The following is a 22,963-nucleotide window of genomic DNA, read 5'->3' as shown; positions in this document are numbered from 1 at the left end:
TTGTCAACATGACAGCTACTCAATGTCATAAAAATAACAATTCAACAACAAACATTTTTTGTTTTGATTCCAATCAAGTGAAAGACGTGGTTGTCAGAATAATATATTAAACGTGGATATATAATTAATGATGTGTAGTTTAAAAAAACTGGTGAAAAATGTCTAAACAACATTTGAAATTTTAATTTCATTACAAAAATTGCCTGAACTAATGAATAACATGCAAATGACACATGTCATTATTAGTGACATTGACAATTTCCATAATTTATTATTGTAATTTTCTCACAACATCTAAAGCAATCCTAGTTTGGCCTTGTAGAAGCCTTTAAATCGAACATTTCCGTCCTACATTTACAAAATTTAACAGTGAAAATGCATATTTGTACGAGAATGGCGTGAATATATAATAATCTGTCAACAAATTTCTAACCTGCCTCAAAATGTCATACCAGTTTTCCTTGACTAATGGAAAACAAAAACGATTTTCCATTGACGATGCCTTTGAAGAAGAAACGGACGAAGCCATAAAAGTGTACGGAACCGCAGGCCCTAGATCACCTATATCTAGTTCTAGAATTATGGTCGGCGATGGTGATCATGTAGCAGTTAACATGGAAAATGGAAGGTAAGTATCTATGTATTTTCGGCAAATGTAACATACTGAAAAACCTTCAAAAACAGAACAAGATATTTGGAAATGCTTGTTAATAAATCCGATATTTAATCATCCGCTCACAATACATCCAGAACTATTTGTTAAAATCTTTTTTAACTGTAAGTTCTTAATAGAGGAATAACTTACAGCCAAGTATGAACTAAGTAATGAATTTTTGTGTCTTGTCATACATATATAATTATGCAAAACTATGTGGCAGCTTAGTTTACATATCTGATAAATTGTATAATAATCTTTTCACATTTTAATGTTTTATTTGGTTGGTTGGAAACCAACTATGTGTTCTACTAAGTTCGTTTGATACAATGACAACTTGGACAATATACTACATAATTATTTTAAAGTATAAGGTTTTAAAATAGTGTCAGTATTTCTTATTATAGGAGTGATATGTTGTCCATATCAATTATAGCAAGTTACACTACATAGAATAAAGAAGTTGGCATGGAATCTCCATATCAACATACAAGATTTTTGAATAAAAATGCTGTTTATTTAGATGTGTTGTACATATTATTCATGTGTTATATGAATATAGAAAAGAATAGAATAGAAATATAATAGAATAGAAAAAAGCTTTATTCTCAGGATTCACAAGTTACACACAAATATAAAATGTCAATAGAGAGAATGGTGTCAATTACAATTTATAATGGTTGCTGTAACAACCTACACTTAACATAAAAGTAATATTAAAATATAATAATAATAACAGTGACATTTAGATTCATATAACAGAGCCCTCAGTCTCCCTGCAGGTCAGCTGGAAGGTATTCTTCCACTTTGTATGGTTCAAGGTGTATGAGCAACTGTTGAACATACTTTATATATTTATTTATGTCAGTTTCTATTTTGATGCTGTAAGGTAGTTTATTAAATAATTTAATACAGGCATATTATGTGGTTTTCTCAGATGCTGTTAGTCTGTGTATTGGTATATTATAGTTTATGAGATTGTTTGGTGTATTAGTATTATGGTTTGTTATGTGTTTCAAGAATTTATGTCTATTTTTAAAAATGAAAAGTAAGCATTCATATATGTATGCCATTGTTAGTATGTTTAGCTTTTTGAAATTACCTCTACATGAATCCCTGTATTTCAAGTTAAGTAGAGTTCTGATTGCTCTTTTTGGTAATATAAAAACCTGTTCAGGGTTACCACTTCTCCCCCAGAAAACTATTCCAAATCACATTACAGAATGAAAATTTGAAAAATATACAACTTGTTTACATTTTTTGTCCAAATAATTTGCTGTTATTCTGAAAGAGTAGCAGATAGATGCTAACCTGTTACAGATCTCATTTATATGCACTCCAAAATCTAAATTTTGGTCAATATGTACCCCCAGAAATTTTGTGCTTTGGTTTAGAGTAACCATTTGTGATGGAATTGAGACAGTTTCTGGTAAGGTACTATTATTTTTTTTAGTGACAAAACAGATATAATTTGTTTTTTCTCTGTTCAGTATGAGTTTATTCATATTGAACCATCTCTGTGCTTTATCTCTATAAGATCTTAGTCTAATCTATTATTAGCAATATTCAATAAATTATTCAAGGATCACCCTATAGTTAAAATGTTAGTATCATCTGCAAATTCCACAATAAGAGTATTCTGATTGTTACCTGTAATGTCTAAAGCTAAATAATTTACATAAAAAACAAAAAGAAGAGGACCCATAATACTTCCCTGAGGAATTCCCACCGAAATAAGACCTTCATCAGAGAAGAAATTTCTTCCCTGATACTCAAATTTTACTTTCTGTTTTCTGTTTGATAGGTATGATTTTATCCAATTATAACCTGGCCCTCTAATGCCATATCTGTAAAGCTTTTCCATTAGTATTTTGTGATTTAAAGTATCAAATGCCTTTGATAAATCTAAAAATATGCCCATGGATATATCTTTGTTTTCATAACCCTCTTTTATCTTTGTTATAAAATCATAAATGGCAGTCTCTATAGACTTTCCCTTGGTACCCATGTTGTGCATGGCATAACAGTCCCTCACTATAGAAAAAACTGAGAAGCCTGACACACATGACTGTTTCAAAAACCTTAGAGAATGATGGTAAGAGGCTTATCGGACGATAATTTTCTAGTAAAGTGGCATCACCTTTTTTATACACTGGTTTTACTACAGCTATTTTTAAGTTGTCTGGAAATATCCCATTTATGAAGCTATTGTTTATTATATGACATAATGGTATAGCTAGCTCATATGCACACAGTTTTATTATATTTGTAGGTATCCCATTATAACCTGAAGTGAATTTATATTTCAATTTTCTAATTAATTCAATTACTTCATTTATAGTTACTGGCGTTAGAAAAAATGAGTTTTTGTTAAACTGTATTTTGGTGCTGAATTCTATTTCTGGTATATTTTCTAAAAGATGTGTAGCAGCATTTAAAAAATATTCATTAAAATTATTACTTACCATGACTGGATTTCCTAGTATTGCTACATTATTATCAATAGAATTTACCTGTGTGATTTCTTTAACGATTTTCCATAGACTTTTTGACTTATTTTGACTATTATATATTTCTTGCCCATACTGCATTTTTCGTGAATCCACAAGCATTTTATTATACTGACATTTTGTTTGTTTGTACTCATCTTTGTAATGGTCATCTACTCTACTTAACATTAGCAAAAGGTCTAAGCGACTTGTATATTGATTTATTTCATTTTGTATTATAGTATTTGATGCATTTTTTATGTTTATTTATATTTTTTTCTGGAAAGCATTGGTCAAATAACAAAGAAATGATTTTCATAAATACAACTCATTGCTTTTCTATATCCCAGTTTGGTACTGAAAAAAGCTCCTCCCAGTCTTCACCTTGCAGCATTTTTCCTAAAATTTTCTTTACTGTGGGAATCAAAAATTCTTTTCCTAATTTTTATATTTTCTTTTTTGTTTATATTAACACTGAAAGTTATTTTTTGACCAAGATGATCAGAAATATGAGTATCTAATACTTCTGCTACATAAAGTTCACAGTTTGTAAGAATGTTATCAATGCACATCTTTGTAGCTCTACATATGCGAGTATATTCAGAAACTGATGGCAATATATTAAATGTTTGTAATAAATAAAGAAAGTCTGCTCTATCTTTAGTTTGATTCCTCAAATCTATATTAAAATCACCTGCAGAGCTCTCACCTGAAATATACATTAAAACATTTTCTAGAATATTTTCTAGAATTTTGCAATTTAAAAAACACTTTTACACACGAACATTCAAAAACATATGTTTTTGCCTTACCACTTACATCTTTTCTTATCCTCCGTGATAACCTTTCTTTTATATAGATTGCTGTGCCCCCATGTTCGCCTTCATCTCTATAGAAAGCAGAAACTAATTTGAAACCCATAAAATTGTGATTTTGTAATTGGGTAGCGGATTTCCAATGTTCTCTTAAACAAACTGCGATGCCATCTTTATGTTGTAAGATTTCTTCTTGGATTGTATCCATACAATCCATACAAATATGTTTTAAACCCTGTACATTATTATACTTCCTCCAGGCAATATTCAATCTTTGAGAGTAAAGATGATGATATAGTTCAGTTAGGAACAAGGTAAAATTCCTCGAGTGAGTTGTCTCTGAGGTAGTTATTTCCATTCATTACTGAATCATAATTTATAATCAACTTTATCATATCCATTGTACCTCAATGCTTATATATCCGAAACCTAAAATCAAAAGGAGAATTTTTTACATAAGAGAAGCTACTTGTTTTTTAGGCTAATACTTGCAAATCACCTTTTTTTGCTGGACAAATACTTTTCATTGACTTACTTACAAAATACTAAGTTATCAGTGTATTAGAGGCAAGATATGTTAAATCATAATAGTTTATAATTAGGTTATTTACTTGTGTACAAATTATTTTTTTTATAGAAGTTACAAAATGGCCAACGACACATCCAGAGATAGTGATTCTTTGATACAAGATTATTATGATTGTCCCAACGAAGAAAATTTCAGTAGATCATGTTTCAAGCATCCAAAAGTTAAAGAAAATTGGAGGATGGTACTGGCAGCGGCAACTTTACTAATAATAGGGATAGGATTACTAGCAACAGGTAGTGTTACATTAGCAGAGCCTAATTCTGGTTTGCAAGGTTTGGTGTTCTTATTAGCTGGATTTATCTGCTTTTTACCTGGAGCATATCATATTGTATATATATATTTGGCTGCTAAGGGTAAACGTGGGTATCACTTTCACAATTTGCCCTTGTTTACTTAAAACCTGTGAGGTTAAATTTTAAGTTGTTAATTCTTGGGATCTGTTAGCAATAGCCTATAAAAACTTATATAGATTATAATAATAGTAACAATAACATTGCTATGTGCCATATATTTTGCAAGAGAGTATTTTTATACAAAAATAAGAGCTTACAGCTGAAGGAAAAACTGTTACACGTTATTCATCAGTGTATTTTTACAATATATTGCAATGGCAGAATTCTACATTGTATTTGGATCACTAAAAGCAATTTTCGTTTAATGCATCTATGCCTGTAGTTTTAAATGGGAGCAGTAGGTCATTCAGACCATATAGAAGGATACAAATCATATAGTGGCTGATTAACCAAATGCATTGCTCATTTCCATCACTTGTTTTTGTCCTCGCTCTCTCACAAACTCTGCCTTTGAATATTTTCTGATCATTTGCTCCAATATATTCTTGATGGTTTTTACACATACACATCTTTAAAATTAACACATTTACCAGATCAAAAAGAGACTTTTCAGTGATTCAAATGTGATGTTTAAGGCCTGAGTAATTCTATGCCAAGTGAGCTAAATTGCGAATATTTGCCAATTGGAAACTAAAAATCCAGTTTGGATAGGGTTACAATGTCACTCCGTTTAACTGATTCTCACTGTTAAGTGCTGAGCAAACAGCCATTTCTATAAATGGACACCTTAAATTGATTTAGAAGTCAAATATTTATGATAAAGAATAAGTGCGAAAAATTTTCAGACAAATTGAAGATGGCCAATCCTAATATTGCTCACTTGTTGTGGAATTGTTCCTCTTCATTATATCTATATTTTACAGTTACCGATTTTCATTTAAAGTGATATAATTATCCCAAAAATTAACAGAAAGTTTACCTAATTATAAAATCGTTATAGGGGCAGGTAGAATTGGTTATTAAATTATTTATAGACATTTTTATAAATTAGATCTGATTGGTCTTAGCCCTAAAATTTTATGTTTTTATATTGTATTAATTAGTACAATATGTTCAATAAATTTGAGTAAAGTATCAGATTATTATCGCTTTTGTTAATTTTATATAGTAACTGAAATTTTATATAAAGAGATACTTTCCATAGATACTTTAATAGGGGCTTTGATTATTTTTTCTTGTGATTATCGATTTTAAATCAAAATTGATCTCGGAAAATTAGGTAGAATTATGTAGGTAGATATTTTTAAAAAAATGGTATTAGATCTAGCAATAAAATTGCACTTTGCTTTATGAAAACTGGCACATTTACGACAAGTTGTGTTTTTTAATTTTACAGATTAAGTTACTACAAACATTAAATGTTTAATACCAAAAACTTGTACTTACTGACTCTCTTTATAATAGTAATAATCTCCCTTTATACCGCCAGTGTGACTTTGGGATTATAGCATTGTAGTCTGCTATATCTTGGGCCTATCTCAATCCATCCAGCCTTTTAAAGGACCGGATAGCTCAGGTGGTATAAACTTTCCCTTTATCTTGTCATAAATTAATTACTATGGATCGTGATTTACTAGTAATGCAGAATGAAGTCTCATCGCTCTGTTTTCTGGAAGTTTTCCAGAGTCTTTCTAAATCATTTTTCTTCCTGTAGACAACATGCCCAAAGAACTGAAAAATTCGATATAAACAGCTTTTAGTTAGTTTTAATATTAAATTGGTTTAAAATAGAAGTGTTTGTGGGACGAGCAGTCAAGAAGCAGTGTTCTCCAACACCACATCTCAAATGCATCAATATTCTGGCACTCTTATAACAAAGGAATCCATGTTTCCGTATCATATAGAAATATTGAGAAAACTGCTTTTACTGGTTGCATTTTGGTTGCTTGAGAGATAGATCTATCTTTCCATATCTTTGCTGTCGCATCTCTTTTTCACAGATCCACAGTAATCATAGAACCAAAATAATTGTTGTTGTTTACCATCTCATACACATGTAAGCGGCCTGTTAGTTGTACAATGTGAAATATGTCTACTCCATTATCTTTGTCTTGCTTTTATTCATTTTTAGGCAAAATTTCTTGCTCTCAAATTCAATTCTTCTGTAAATCTTTTATTCTTCAAATATTATAAAAAGACATCAAGAAAAAACTTTTATTTCTGTACCTAAATTACTGCGGATAGGTCAATGCTAGCCCTCCTAAATGTTCGAAATTCGTTGATTTTTGTTGAGGGTTTGCAGTCTAATTTAAGTTTAAAGAAAAGTTCCTATCACTTTTTTGTTCCTTAAGTTATCTCGGGATAGAGAAAAAGATATCGACATTCTCCAATTTAATATTTTTTAGAAAAAAAACTAGATTTCTACAGAACAAAAGTGGCGCAGTCTAACGTGTACATCACTTATTACATTACTTCAATATTGTAATTTTTTCATTGTTAGGAAAAAGCTGTTTTTAATAAGACCGAGTTTGAAAAAATCGGTTAAGTAGTACTGGATTATAGCTATTCTTTTATAGCAATGTTCCCACTTCCACTCATCTCTTAAGAGGAGAGCAAGATTGGTTCTGGACCACTTTGGTAACCTTGCCATTAGTGTCTCCGATGATGATGATGACCAGAAATGCCTCCTTTGATCTTGAGATTTCCAAGAAGTACAAGATGTAATCGATAATGGCCAGAGAGCTGTAAGAAGTGGTCTTATCACTATATCACTTCATATTTTCGTAAGAGGTTGATGTCAATGACCAAAGGATGGGTGAAGAAGTGCAGTATTAAGTGTATAATTTGGTACAAAAGAAAAAGGTGGTCCTTGAATAATATTCAACCTTCTGGTCATTTTTGTCAACCACTTCTTGCACTTTTCACCGACTCTTTGATCATTGATGCCAATTAATTTTGAAAAAAAGTAAGAGTTCTAGTGATAAGCGACAACTTTTTACAACGCTTTGGTCATTGTCAATCATTTCATGTACTTCTTAGAAATCTCAAAGTTATAGGAGCCACGTCTGATCTTGGCCATTAGAGACCCTTATGGCATCGTTATCAAAGTGGCCCAGAACCAAGCTTACTCTACTACTTCTCTTATTTAAAAGATATACTAAAACAAATTTGGCAAATGACCATCTAAGGTGTTACTCTCTAAATAACCTTTTCTGGAGGCAATTGTTGTTAGGAAATTTTTTATCCCAAGCCTCTACTATAATCGATTTCCGAAATATGGCTGACAGCCACCTGGTACATTCTATTTTATTTATTAATACAATTTGTCCTATATATGCCATGTATACATATTTTCTTGAAGTCGCTATTTTAAAAATTGGAATAAAAAATGACGTGAAATATTAATAAAAGACAAAAACACTTCCATTTTTTACTTGCCTCTTCAAAGACAAAGTGGTTAGATATAAAAAGTTCACTGTTTTTGTACTTTCACCATATTTGCATTTATATTTGTTTGTTATTTATATTAATTAATTTAATTACGCCGAAAACCTCGGTGTAAAAGTCCAAAATGTTGAGTACATACCAAAGCTATTACGGTGCTGGAGATTATAGTATGTGCTCTAAAGAAATTACAGCATAAAGTTTTTTTAATAGTGTAAAAGATTACTGAAGATATTTTGGTATATTGACTAATCTGAATTTTTGTCTTTTTTATATAAATGTTTTGTACATCATTATGTCCACGTAGTGGTTTTTGGTAGATACAGATAAAATTATTTTTATTTATACCTCATTTCTTAATGTCTTCACGAGTGGGCAAAAATTATTTTAAAATATAATTTTGAAATCTTTATTTGAATTCATAAAATTGTCTAATATCGTCAGTATTTCTTTTATTTCTCTTACAGTATTTGATTTTTTCTTTATGCGCCACACACAACCCTGTTACATTTTAAATATTATATATTATTTGTGATAATTGACAATCGGTACTACCATATCATTAAAAATACTTGTCAGTACTACCCTTGTAGTCCCTGAATCAAACAAAAGTACTTGCTTGGTTTTTACAGCATTTATAGACAAATACTGTTTAAATACATTCCTAATTTTCGTTTTCCATTCTTCCATATTATTTGTCTCTATCCAAGTTCTGGAAAATATGGTATTTTCACCATGTCCCATAAGTCTTTTTAGGGAAGTGTTCGTTGTATTTTAGGTTGTCTTTTTTTTTAATTCTCTTAGCAATTGCCCGCTCTGTCAAAGTTCTAACCATAAATCGTCTCTTGAATAAAACTCTCACAAGAAAAAGTGTATTTTCGCTTTGTCTGGAAACTGACCTGCTTCTCATTGTTTTTGTTTTACATAAAATGTGACTCTTCTTCTTATTGCGCCTTCTCTTTTCGAGGGTTATCGATCCAAATGGCAATTGTAGCTTTGGGAACTGATGCACGAAAGATTTCTGTGGATGAGCAATCAAACCATCTCCTCAGGTTTTTCAGCCACTAGTTCTGGTGTCTTCCAACTGACTTTTGCCCTGAACTTTACCTTTCAATATGACTCTGTATTATTATACAGGCCCATAAGTCTACTTTCACATATTTATAAACTATTTACAAAAATAATTACGAAACGACTAGAAAATAAATTGGAATTTTATCAGCCCATAGAACAGGCGGGTTTTAGAAAAGGCTATGGAACAAACGATCACCTACTGGTAATAAAAAATCTTATAGAAAAATGCACTGAATATAATAAACCACTAGCTTTAATATTTGTCGACTATGAAAAGGCATTCGACACCGTAAATCAACAAAAAATGTTGGAAGCCTTGACAGAATGCCGAATTGACTATCGGTATATAAATATAATTAAACACATATACCAAAACGCAACAGCCAGTGTTAGAGTGGGTGATCGTCAAACCCAGAAATTCCCGATACAACGTGGAGTACGCCAGGGGGACACCATATCGCCGAAACTGTTCACTACGCTTTTGGAATATATATGTAAAAGGGCAAAACTGACCGACAAGGGCATAAACATAAACGGAGAAAAGCTTAGCCATCTAAGGTTTGCAGATGATATTGTACTAATAGCTGATAGGATAGATGAGGCCAAAGAACTTTTAAATCAGCTCTACCTTTCCTCGCTAGAAGGGGGATTGAAAATAAATATATCTAAAACCCAGATGATGACAAATCTTGTAGTCAGCGAATATATATGCGTAGGAACAAGATCCATAGACCAGGTAATGGCCTATAAATACCTACGTCATGAGATTCGCATAGGAAAAGATAACCAAACCGTTGAGCTTCTCCGTCGTATAAGACTGACTTGGGCAGCCTTCGGCAAGCTGAACCATATTTTCAAATCGTCTGATATACCAATATGCCTTAAAAGAAAAACGTTTAATCAGTGTGTTTTGTCAGTGTTAACTTACGGTGCGGAAACGTTGACCATGACAAGGAGAACAGTTCAAAAGATCCGTGTGTGTCAAAGGGCGATGGAGCGTGCTATGTTGGGCGTTTCACTACGAGACAAGATCCCAAATCGCCAGCTACGACAAAGAACAGGAGTGGCTGATGCAGTAGAGAGAGTAGCAACACTAAAATGGAACTGGGCAGGTCACGTGGCTCGAATGACAGATAATAGATGGACAAAGCGGATACTGGAATGGAGACCAAGAGATGATGCCTACCGAAGCAGAGGTCGTCCACCAACACGTTGGACTGACGATCTAAAACGTTGTCATAGGAATTGGATGCAAGAGGCACAAGATCGAAATAGATGGAAAATTATCAGGGAGATCTATGTCCAGCAGCGGATAAGCGAAGATTGAATGATGATGACTCTGTATTGTATTTATTATAAAGTGTCTTTAGAAAATGGTACTACAAACTACACAATCCTCTTGTTTTTGATTTCGAACAACCGGAACTACCTAATCATCATCATCATTGGTACTACAGTTGTGATACCAGCAGTGCAATAATAGTGAGCCTCCTTAGTGTGTTTTACCAGTCGTTCCATTGCCAATTTGACTCACCAATCTCTCTCGCGACCTCGTCTACATCTCAGCCTTCATTTGTTCCCATTTCTATTTGGAATAGAGATAAAACAGTCCTTGGTGGTACTCGAATATACATAGAAGTCGTCTGGGAAGATAGATTTCATTCTTTATTGACAGGTTTCCTATTCATCTTAGTCTACCCATTTTTATTGAGGATATTACATCTCTTATCTGCTATTTCTAACTTTTTCCGATGCCGCTATCACAGATCCCACCAAATATGTCCAAAAATATTTGAGAAGATAAAGTTTTTCTATCAGTTTTTTGGTATTTCTATTGATACACTATCTCACACATGGTACTTGGAAGTTGAAGGACTTCTCCTTGGTTTGTGGAATAATTATTTGATACCATATAACGAATCAGTGGCGGAAATTAGCTAGAAGAATATTATTTTTTGACTGACATTTACTGTAAGGTGACTAGTTCAGAGTATTACAGAAAATGAAAAAAGTGGAACAAAGGGATATCTAATGTATACGATTAAGCAGTGTTCGCAAAGTTTTGTTTATTGTTAAGTATACTTAATTACACAAGTTTTGCACCAGAAAAAATTATACTCATTTTCATAGATGATTTTCTCGTGTACGAATTACATAACGGATTCCGCTAATTTTTTTTATTTTAGATTTTTTCTTTGGTATTTACACTGTTCGGTAAAAGTTTACTCAAACTTCTCTTTTGGGCTTTCACCAGATGAAAGAAACGAAATATTTATCTTATGTTAAGTTTGAGACACCCTGTAGGGACATCAAGGTACAAGGGTAGGTATACATCGAAATCATATTGTAGTCTCATGGTTTTGTGAACATTTTGTTTTCTTAATTTCTTTGTTATATTTAAAAACAAAGAAAATAGACGGTTTTATGCTATAACATGTTCCTCATTGCAATTTAATGAAATGCATATTTTCAATGAAAAGCAAACTACAATAGAGTTCAATTAGGGTTACGGATCAGTAACGACGTCGTAGTTACTAAGCGAAAGCGAGGTGTTAACAGAATCCCAAGTTCTTCCGTTAGGTATTTTGTTTTATTTTGGATAATTATACCGCTAAAATTATAAATTTGGTTTACATATTGCATATGATCTGTGTTGACCCGTGACTCGACAAAGTGATCCGAGTATCCTTAAGTGAGTCGGAACCGGTGGCCCGAATCTCAAAAATGACTCGAAATTCCCATCTCTAAAAGACAGCCTCGCCGCTTGACAGTCATGTCAGTTTTGTGAAAGTTCGTTTTATGGACTACCTAAGTCTGACGTCACAATGCGTTGCCCTAGAGTTACACTGTTGTATGTGTAGTAAATCTAGTTTTGAGAAAAACGGAATACAAAATTTTGATGGTTGTAAATCTGGCCCTTGTAAAAATAAATATTTAAGATAAGTACAGACGTAAAATTTGGCTACAATGTGTCAAGGTTTTAAGCAGGGCCATACTGAAAATTAGGGTTTTCTCCAAAAATGTGGATATTGAAAAAAAAAACATACAACTATGTTATACTACTGAAAAGTTTATTGCTGTAATGTTTATTACATACAACTTTGTATTTTCAAACACTTTTTAAAAAAACAAAATTTTAATTCTATTTATTGCAAATAAATAAATTAAAGTTCCTCAAAAATATATTATAACATTATAACACTATAAACAAGTAATAATAAACAATTATTTTGGAAAGATAGTCATGTAATAATCTTTATCAACTTGAGGCATCCATCTAAACATACTTTTTATAGCTTGTATTTTTTGTTGCGGCATGGATTTATTTAGTGATAACCGAGATGGGGGTTGCATATTAATACTACCAGCTGCAGCTCTTTTAGGACGAGAATCACGAATAACAACTTACTCCCAATTTTCATGTAAATAACTAATTTTATATTTTACCTCAAACACATATTGTGTAAATTTCAAGGCAACAACCTGACTAAAGGGAATTGATTTGTAATTATATGTAGCAGCACATGTTTTATAATCTTTGAAATCATTGTTTTTTAATTGCAGTATTTTATACGGCTTTTTTGAATTTACTTTTAAGAGAATTCGTAATAGAGATACTGGCGAATAATACTCTGATCTTTTTAAAACCCGTTCTATACAACTGTGCACAGAATCTATTTCTTGGTTGCATGAATGGCCGGGCGTTGAAAATTTCATTGTAATTGTATCTATGTTGGGATGATCTTGGATAAAAAGAGAAATTGCAACACACATGATTGAATTCCTGTTCTGGGGGACGCAGCTATCGCTCCACAACAACAAAGAAGTTAAATTTGGATTATCCAAAAATACTGCTTCCAAAATTTTTATGAGAGCACTTGCCAGATCGTTACCAGTTCTTCCCATTAAACCCTCGTGCCACAAAGAACAATATACCTGCTTTGTTCTTGATAGTATTGCTGTCAGGTTGTAAACGTTGAGTTTGCTTTTATAGTAGAAGTTGCTGACTTCAGCATGTGGACAACTTAACACATTTTGCAGATCAAAAACTAGAAATGTAGTCTGAGTCTCTCTATCCTTGTTTTTATTCTCACGGCACGCAATTTTATTTTGAATGTGCCTCTCAAACGCCGATTTCTTCTCCTCCGTTAAAGTATCATTTTGCGTCTGAACCTTCACCTCCTCACACAGATCACACCGATCTTTTTTAGGGACGTGAAAGTGTAAGTTATATTGATTAGAAAATGTACTGCGATAAAATGATTCCTTAACTGGTTGCTTACTGGAAGATATACAAACTTCAGTGTAGAGTTCATACATTTTTTTAATAGTAAGTGAGGAGTCTAAATACTGACGTTGTGAGTTTGCTCTACAATAATGTGATTCTACATGTGGGAACGACTCGATATGCATCTTTACAAAATTAACGTCTTCTTCAGGGACCTTGAATTTTGTATGTTTACCTTGTGCCGGGACATGGGGTATATTGGATATATCTTTTTTCTCATGTGCGGTGTATATAGGTGTTTGACTTATGGCTAGGGTAGTTAGGTAAAAAGTCTTGCACACCTGAATTAGTTGACTACCGACTTGGAAATGATACGTAAATGTGTGTTTTCTTCTACTGTTTTCTTTGCTTTTGTTCTTTCTGTGACGCTCAACACTGTATATTTTGGTTGTGGTTAATATAAACAACCTCTTCCCAGATTCATTTAAAGTATAATAACGGTCAAAAAGGCTTTGTGTCTCACTTTCAGATATCACTTTTTGACAGTTATATAAACATCTATTTAGACAATCTTTCGTGGTTTTAATTCGTTTGGCTGGAACAATTTTATTCCTTACTGACAAGTACTACTTTCCGGCTTCATGGGCTGCCTTTCTAATGTTGCACTTCCAGGAAGCTGGACGTCTTTGCCGTTTTCTTGTCAATGTTTTAGAGATTTGTGGTATTTTGTTGTCTTCAGTCTCAACAGTAACGTGATCTACATTTTCATGCGCCTCATCACTCGATTCTTCACTTGAACTTGAAGGCTTGTATTCTTTATCTTTGTCAGAATCGTACTCATCCGAATCAAAAAATGGTGGTTGGGCATTTCTAAAAAGATAAAAGATATAATCAGAACTAAATTCGTAAATCATTACTGGGTTTATTCTTTGATATCATTTTCCTATTAGAAAATTATATCTATTAAAAGAAAATAGTTCTAGGCAATCATTAACATGGTGCTCATTTAGACGTTTTCTCTGAAAATTAGTTTATTTACAATTTAAATAGATAATTGATTTATTAAAAATATACCTTAAATCCGCCAGTGTGTCATTTTCATAGTCGATAGTATCCATCATTATTTTATAATAACTGGAATCTGCAAAACATAAATACATAAATAACATAAATAATTGTTAGCACAAAGAAAAATAACCTCACTTTTTGAATACTCGAATATTATACAAAATGCAATGAAATGCATGCGTAGGTATATCACACAGCATTTATATTATGTTTATAGGGATACGTTAGAGAAGGTTTGTATAATTTCATTTATAATTGCTTTCTACAAAGAGTTTTATAGAAAACTTACCTTAGTAAAACTATAAGCTCCAAAAACATAAATATTTTTAATATCACAAAGTTGTATGTGACCCATACACTTATGTTGCACAAATGCTGCGTGACACAAGAGTGTAAGTGACACATACAACTACGCAACTGCAAAAACACAGTTTCACTTCCATACACTCTTGTATTTCTGGTTGTCTACATCGCCATAGTTAAGATACATCTCTGTAACTTTAGAAAAATAAAGTTTAATGAACATACAACATTGTTACACTAATATCTCGGAAATGAAAAAATTGCGACATACAATAGTGTAACTCTAGGGTGACGAATGGGCGGGGGTTTTGAAAACCTTTTCAAGCATTTCTAATTTGTGTGTATTTGTCCGTTCATGAGAATATCAACTATGAAAATGAGCATAATTTTAGTTGGTTCAAAACTTTTGCGCTTAAGTGTAATACACAACTTGACGAAATAACTAATTTATCGTCCTGTATGTGAACATCTTGTAATGATCTTAACCGATTCCATATCAAATAAAGCAAGAAAGAAAATCTTAAATACTGTATATATATATATATATATATATATATATATATATATATATATATATATATATATATATATAATGTATGATTCAAAGCCACATTTGCCAAAAAAGAATTTGTAAATATCACATCGCTTTAAATGTAATTTAGCAAAAAATGTGGCTTCTAATCGTGATATGTATTAATAGTTTTAACCTAGCGGTCGATACGTCTATTTTAAACGCATGAAGACAACGGAATCTCGAAATTGCAAGCTAAAGTGGGTGATATAGATTCGTTTTAATCAAAATATCAATATAATAATCTTGATCGTTGAAAAAGTATCGCCTCTTGGTAGTACTATGAAATACTCTTGTAGTATTTGTTACGGATACGAATATTTTTGTGTATAATTATTTATAAAGTTTAGTTTGGGTGGTTGTCTTTAGAGCAGATATAAGTGCCATTTATTAGTTAATATAGATATAGAAATATAGTCACAGGACGCTAAACAAAATGCATTTAACGCTTTAGTATATTTAATCGAAGACAAAAATTACTTTACTTTTTTTATTCGGTGTTGGTAGATTTGCCAAGAAAGAAAACACATGTTTAGATTATTTTTTGAGATCTTTTATATAGAGAGGAAGTTCAGAATATTTCTAGTGGATTAAAAACATCATTGATAGAGTTACGATTTTATGGAATGGTACTTACTTAGTACTATATGTTGTCATAATCGCAGAATACGACAGTTCTTAAAAAACAGTGCTAGAGGTAATGGATTTTCTAAAGAGCTGTGACTTTGTAAATAGTTGTGTAGCTCTAACTGGCAACGATGCACTGGAAGGTTAAAGTGAAAACTGAAAAAGTCCGACACATTTATAGTCCCGTATGATAGCCCAGGCGAATTCTTTGAATTATTTCTTATTCAAACTCGTTAACGGAACCTTTGAAAGTTGAAGATTTGTTAATAGTTTTTCGAGATGATTTAAAGCGTTCACCAGGCAATTTAACACAATAAACACTTTTTAACACAATAAAATACCGGAAGAAAGAAGATAAAAAACAGCCAGAAAGCTACAGCGGTATAAACTTGTTAAATACTACCTTAAAACTTACAACTACAATTTTATAAGTGCTAATAAATCAGATGATAAGTTTAGCAGATGAACAACAGGGTTTTCGTAGTGGCAGATTCGTGTACAGATGCAATATTCGTTATAAAGCTAATTACTGAGAAATCACTAGAGTATAATAGACTAGCATTTCTGTGTCTCATTGACCTAAAGAAAGCGTTTGACAGAGTAAGACTCAAAGATGTAATCTATCTTCTGTTGTAACGATAAGACTACCAAAGAGAATTGAAATACTATTGTAAAAATAATACCTCAATCAACCATGGGAGCTTATCGTCTATACCTTGCTTAGCTCAGTATCTCAAGGGTGAGTTCGTCTTGTCTTAAACTAGGGATTGAACCTGAGTTCTCAGTTGATAGCAAATAAGACAAATTTTAACCAAACATATTTATTTAAATGAATAAAAAAACAATAATTAACCCTGCCAAAGCTTAACAGTTAATAAGTGTTACTTATTGCTTCGATGGGCTGCTTGTGTGTTCTAGCTGTTGGGTCCTCCAATTAGAAGTTGTGGCTTCTGGAGAGAGAGCTGCAGTCACACGTGGCTGTATGTCCTGATTAGTAAAATTGAATGTGGCCAATCAATTCAATCTGGTCAATTCAGTTGTTGATAAACCAATATTTCCAATAAATTCAATGAATCCAATAAAATGTTCAATAAACCAGTAAGGTTTTGATATGTCCAATAAACTAAAAGATAAGGAACAACTCGCATTAGAAACACATCAAAAAGAAAGGTTTAACTTCCTTGCCATCTTACAAAATTACACTTAAACAAATAGCATATGGCAAGGATAAAATGAAATATGAATGTTACTACTTAGTTAAATTATGTTAAAGAGTCCTAATGCATATCAGAAAAAAAATGTGCTTTCGAAAGAAAGTAAGGTTACAAATATGGGAAATGTGGTCAGAATTATAGAATAAATATCACAATGAAAGTACTTACCCCAAGAGAATTTGTAGACCAGCTTGTCAGTCAACACGGAACAGAATAGTCTGCCGAACAAAAGTGAGAGGGCAAATATTTATTCTATGGGCGCCAACTATTTTGTGAAAAATAGTAAAAATTAAACTGAAGATAAAGAAATTAATAAATTAATAAAGAAATTAAAATGAAATAATTATTAAAATATAAATTAATAGAGATGTGACGTTTATAACGTTACACTGTATAATAGAGAAGTTCCCCGAAATATTATAAAAACTATCGAAAACATCTACCAAAACAACAAAATGGAAGTCAGAATAGATGGACAACTTACAAAACCTATAGAAATAGGCAGCGGAATAAGACAAGGGGATTCATTGAGCCCCATGCTCTCCAGTTTGTCTTCTGTACTTATAATTGTCTCGTTATTATTATTTCTTCATATTGTTTCTTGTCTCTTTCTGTGTCTATTTGTCATTTCTTTCACTTTTTTATTAAACTTTGAAGGTGTCGTATCTTTCCTGAAGTTGTTCAATTTCTAGGCATTTGGTTGACATTCCGTTTTCTTTAGCTTCTCTGCACTTTTTTCTAATGATTTTATTGACTCGTTTGTATTCTGTTGGATTTGTTTTATGTTTTCGTCTTATGTCCATGAGTTCCATGATCTCTTGCATTACCCATTCTTGTTTTTTGTTGTTTTTCGTAAACCCGATGTCGTCTTCTTGTATCTTTGTTATTTTCGTTTTTAGAGAAATCCATGTTACTTCAACGACTGTCTGTACCAAGTTTTCCAGCGTTTCTATTTCTTTCTCAACCTTGATACGTATTTCATTTTTCTTTTCAGCGTTCTTCAGTTGTGAGATGTCTATTTTTCTTGACACTTTTTCCCTTTTAACTTTAAGAAACCTTTTTAGTCTAAAATCCATTATAACTGGATTATGATCGTTATGAATGTCAGCTCCAGGATATGTTTTAGTAGATTTTATGTCCTTCTTGAAGTTGTTATCGAGCACAATGAAATCAATTTAATTTCTAACAATTTTATCTTTTCAGTCGCATTATTTTATCTATAATGTTATAAAACTTTTCAATTTCTTCCTCTGACTTGTTAGTAGCGCTACTGCCCTTGTATACTCTATTCACACCCAAGAAATGAAGCGTGTAAACAATTACACGTGAACAGATCCTATCTCGCGAGTTATAACTCGCCTCCTGCTCTCTCTACCGCTATTTTGCGATACTTCAGTCAATGAATATGCGGTCAAAAAAACTAATCACACGGTAACTGGCTTCTATGGCAATCGCTTAACATTTGGGAAGGTGTTGCCATAACTTTCGTGGTATATTTTAGTACTAATTTCACTTTTCGGAAATAAAAATACTTTTTGTTTTCTTTCATGGTAACTTCTTGCGCTTGAGGGATATAAAGCTTTTCACAAAATTAAATATTAGCGTAGTAAAAGCTTGCCAATTCTTTTAGTCGATCACTAAATGCAAGCTTTGACCAACATCTGCTTCGTGGAGAAAATAATGATGCTAGAGGTTGCAATATTATTTTTAAAGCATTTATAACAACCATAGTAAACCTCGTTTTTTTTACCATATATATTTTTCTATTAACTCAGCATATTAAAATAAATGGAACTCATATTCTGATTTAGAATTAAGACCCACATAATAAAAATGACTGCTAAGGAAATGTATTTATTATTGACTGGATTTGTTGTGAAATTTTATTTATTTAGTTGTAAGTTATATCCCTAATAAATGGTTGATTTTTTGAAAGCTTTAAATTTTTTAGATAGGTTAAAATGAAATACTTTTATATTCATATATATTCAGAAAATAAATTTCATTTAGATTGTATGATAACTGTTTTATTTACTAACTACATTTGATATTGCCCAAGATATTATTTTATATGGCATTAAACCCCAATTGCTTGTAATGAGAATTACATTTGCATTGACGTTTCGATTTCCAATCCCGAAATCGTTTTAAAAAATTTTGAAATATAAATAATGAATGATCCTAACCTATTGGCAGTGGTAATACCAATTTGACAGATGTATTTCTTGGCCTCGATTTTATAGGCATTAGCCATATTGTGAGTAAAATGAGAGATGTTGTTTTACACTCGGATTGATAACAAATTTTAATCTTTCCGTGTGAGTTGTAGTTAATTATAGGTAATATCTCTGACCTTTTATTAACTCGTTAATGTTTAACAGACATTATTTATGTTTTACAGACATATAATCCTTTTTAATATATCTTTTAAATAATATGGTATAGTTTTTAATGTGTTATCATTTCCTTTCGTTAATCTTGTTATTTCATAAATTCTTTTTTTGTTAAAATCTTTGTTAGCAATTCTTTTTTCTTTTTCGTTGGAGCAGATGTTTTGGGGCTCTACTATACAGTAATTTGATGTATATGTGAAGATTTGAAGAATTTAAATATCTGTTGGTGTCGGTTGGATTTCTGTAGACTTACGTTACTTATCTTATATCATTCTTTATGATTAACACATCCAGAAATGGTAGTGTGTTGTTGTTTTCTTTTTCTATGGTGAATTTGATTGATTCTTCTTTACAGTTGATATATCCATCAAAAATTATTTGTTCTCAGCTTTTTCTATGAGGCTGTTATCACGCATTTTTAGCCAGCGAACTAATGCGCATCGCCCCGTGATCCCGCGAAAGCTTTTTTATAACCTGGTGTATGTGGTGTTGACATAATGTCAATAACTCCATTATAGCTGGTTCAATTTCCTTGTTCTAGTTGTCTATGTATGATCATTTTCTAATTTTGTTTTGATTATTTTAAAGTCCTATCTAATGGTACATTTGTAAATAAACTATTTATGTCAAAATATTTGAATTAAATTCAACATTCGATAATTTATTTAAAAAATGTGTATTCTTTATAAATGTGTCATTAGTATTTGCAAATGGTTGTATACTTACATTTTGACTGTTCACTACAAGGTGCATTTATGGTACTAAAATAGATCTAAGTGGTGTAGTCGCTACCAGAGCTTGGAACTTTCGGTACTCCATAAAAATGAAGTGTAATTAATTTTCTTTGAAAATCTGTTTTTTAATCTTGAATAAAATTCTATATATCCTGTTTTCCAAAGGCTTCGTTTGGATCCTTTGGTAATTTGCTATAAGGTCCCTTTGTTATTAGGTCTTTAATTTGGTCCTCAGTCCGCATTTGAGTTATTATATGTTTGTCTTGGCGGTATTTCTTAATTTTTCTTGACCTTCCGTCAATCGTTTACATTCTGATAGTGAAATTTCAATATTTGAGACGATGTGGTCGGTGTACCTTATGCACCTAATGCACCAAACGTTTTTTATTCGATTCTATATATTTTTCCAAGATGAAATGTATTTTTTTAAAATTTTTACAAGTGGGCCGGCAATTGTTATTAACAAATAACTAATACAAAAAAGCAATTTCACCGAATTGCTTCGGAATCAATTTTTTTAGGTGTATCTCATCAAAATAAACACTTTTTCTCTCTTGATAATTTTTCGAAAAATGCTTCCTTTTCGAGTTATTTGCATTTTTTGTTGAAAAAATGGCTTAATTAGTGATTTTTGGGATTTTTTTTCTAAAAAACTACTAAATGAATTGCAATTCTACAAATAGCTTTATAATCTTTAAACCGTCGAGTACAAGTTAGAATATTTTGACAAGGAAAATTTTGTTTCTCTCTTGCTAAAAACGTGGACCCAAATATTTCGAATTTGCCTTTCGAGCAGTCTACCGCTAAGTGTGTACAGCGGTTGCGGCGATACAGGCGTGCGGCACGTAGAAATATTTGTTTAAATTTAAAAAATTAATTCAATACAAATATTACGTACAATTTATTAAAAAAAAAAAGATATTTCTAATTATTTTTATATAGACATATTATAATTAAAACAATTAAAATTAATTTTTTACAATGCTATAATAATGTAATTTTTCTTTTAATATACGTGGTGACTATATTATTGAATGTTTTATTACAGAAATACATTAAGCAATATATAATTAATTTTCATTGAAAAATATAATAAAATTAAAATTTAATATTAATTATACATCGTTTTTATTGTCAATAATTTGAAAATTTTCGTCAACAGCAACAGGATTTCCATCTAATAAGCTGATTTCATTGTCTTCAATAAAGTCGTCTTTAACATTTATACAATTCTCTGGTGTACATGCACATACTGCGCAGCATTCTAAATTATAGGAAATACAATTACAATTTTTCGTAGAACATTTTCCGGTACATGAGCAGAAATACTTTTGTAACGTATCTAAACTAGTTTCGCCTTCAAAATAATTAAAATCGAAACAATTATTTTCCATTGTCCAACCATGGGATAATGGATCAAGATATGAAATACATAATATTGTTTTTTGCTTAAATCCATTCATTTATTTGCCACTTTGCTCTTAAGTAATGTTGTAATAATGCTGGTTTCGAAGGTGGTAATTTTTCATTAGATGCATTTTTTTTAGCGCCTACAGCACCTCAACCGCTGTACACGCTTAGCGGGATACTCTCGAAAGGCATATTCGAAATATTTGGGTCCACGTTTTTAGCGAGATAGAAACCATTTATCCTTGTCAAAATATTCTAACTTGTACTCGACGGTTTAAAGATTATAAAGCTATCTGTAAAATTGCAATTCATTTAGTAGTTTTTTAGAAAAAAAATCCCAAAAATCACTAATTACGGCATTTTTTCAACAAAAAAATGCAAATAACTCGAAAAGGAAGCATTTTTCGAAAAATTATCAAGAGAGAAAAATTGTTTATTTTGATGAGATACACCTAAAAAAATTGATTCCGAAACAATTCGGTGAAATTGCTTTTTTGTATAAGTTATCTGTTAATAACAATTGCCGGCCCACTTGTAAATATTAAAAAAAAATACATTTCATCTTGGAAAAATATATAGAATCGAATAAAAAACGTTTGGTGCATTAGAAATGCAAAAAGAATTTTAGTCGGTTGATACTCTGCTTATAGGGGTAAACCGCTCGCCTATACACGTCACTTTTTTTGTGAGCTTCTTGAAGCCATTTCTTCAAAAAAACGGGTCCAATAGTTTTTGCAGAAATTCGTGATAATTTTTTAAAAGAAATAATTTATTTCGGCAGTTGTATTTGAAAATAGGCAGTTTATTATTTAGTTCTATAGTTGTGGTGTATATTACGCCTACAACCAAGAAATATGGAATTGTCACTTGACAGTAATTGATTTATCTTTCTCTGTGTCTTTCAATACCAAATATAGTATCTACTATAATTTTCTTCGAATTTTAGAAGAATACAAGAAGTAATGAGATTAGATTGGAGAAATGCCCAGGCGGGAAACGGAAACTAGACTTGGGAAAAGGGTACATGCTATCTTAAAGGAATATTAAAACAATATG

The 22,963-nt window shown here is 31.5% G+C and overlaps 1 protein-coding gene across 1 annotated transcript; it reads left to right on the top strand.

Annotated features, from left to right (window-relative positions):
- The first annotated feature begins 152 nt into the window (after positions 1-152).
- On the top strand, positions 153-19,386 carry LOC140436375 (transmembrane protein 134). The gene is made up of 2 exons (XM_072525127.1): positions 153-628; positions 4,597-19,386. Exons 1-2 carry the CDS (start codon positions 444-446, stop codon positions 4,943-4,945), a joined length of 534 nt encoding a protein of 177 aa, XP_072381228.1. The 5' UTR covers positions 153-443; the 3' UTR covers positions 4,946-19,386.
- Positions 19,387-22,963: the final 3,577 nt, after the last annotated feature.

The sequence above is a fragment of the Diabrotica undecimpunctata genome, chromosome 3 (assembly GCF_040954645.1).
Source record: "Diabrotica undecimpunctata isolate CICGRU chromosome 3, icDiaUnde3, whole genome shotgun sequence".
NCBI classification, from domain to species: domain Eukaryota; kingdom Metazoa; phylum Arthropoda; class Insecta; order Coleoptera; family Chrysomelidae; genus Diabrotica; species Diabrotica undecimpunctata.
Note: the sequence above shows the minus strand (reverse complement) of the source record. Positions and strands in the feature narration are given on the sequence as shown.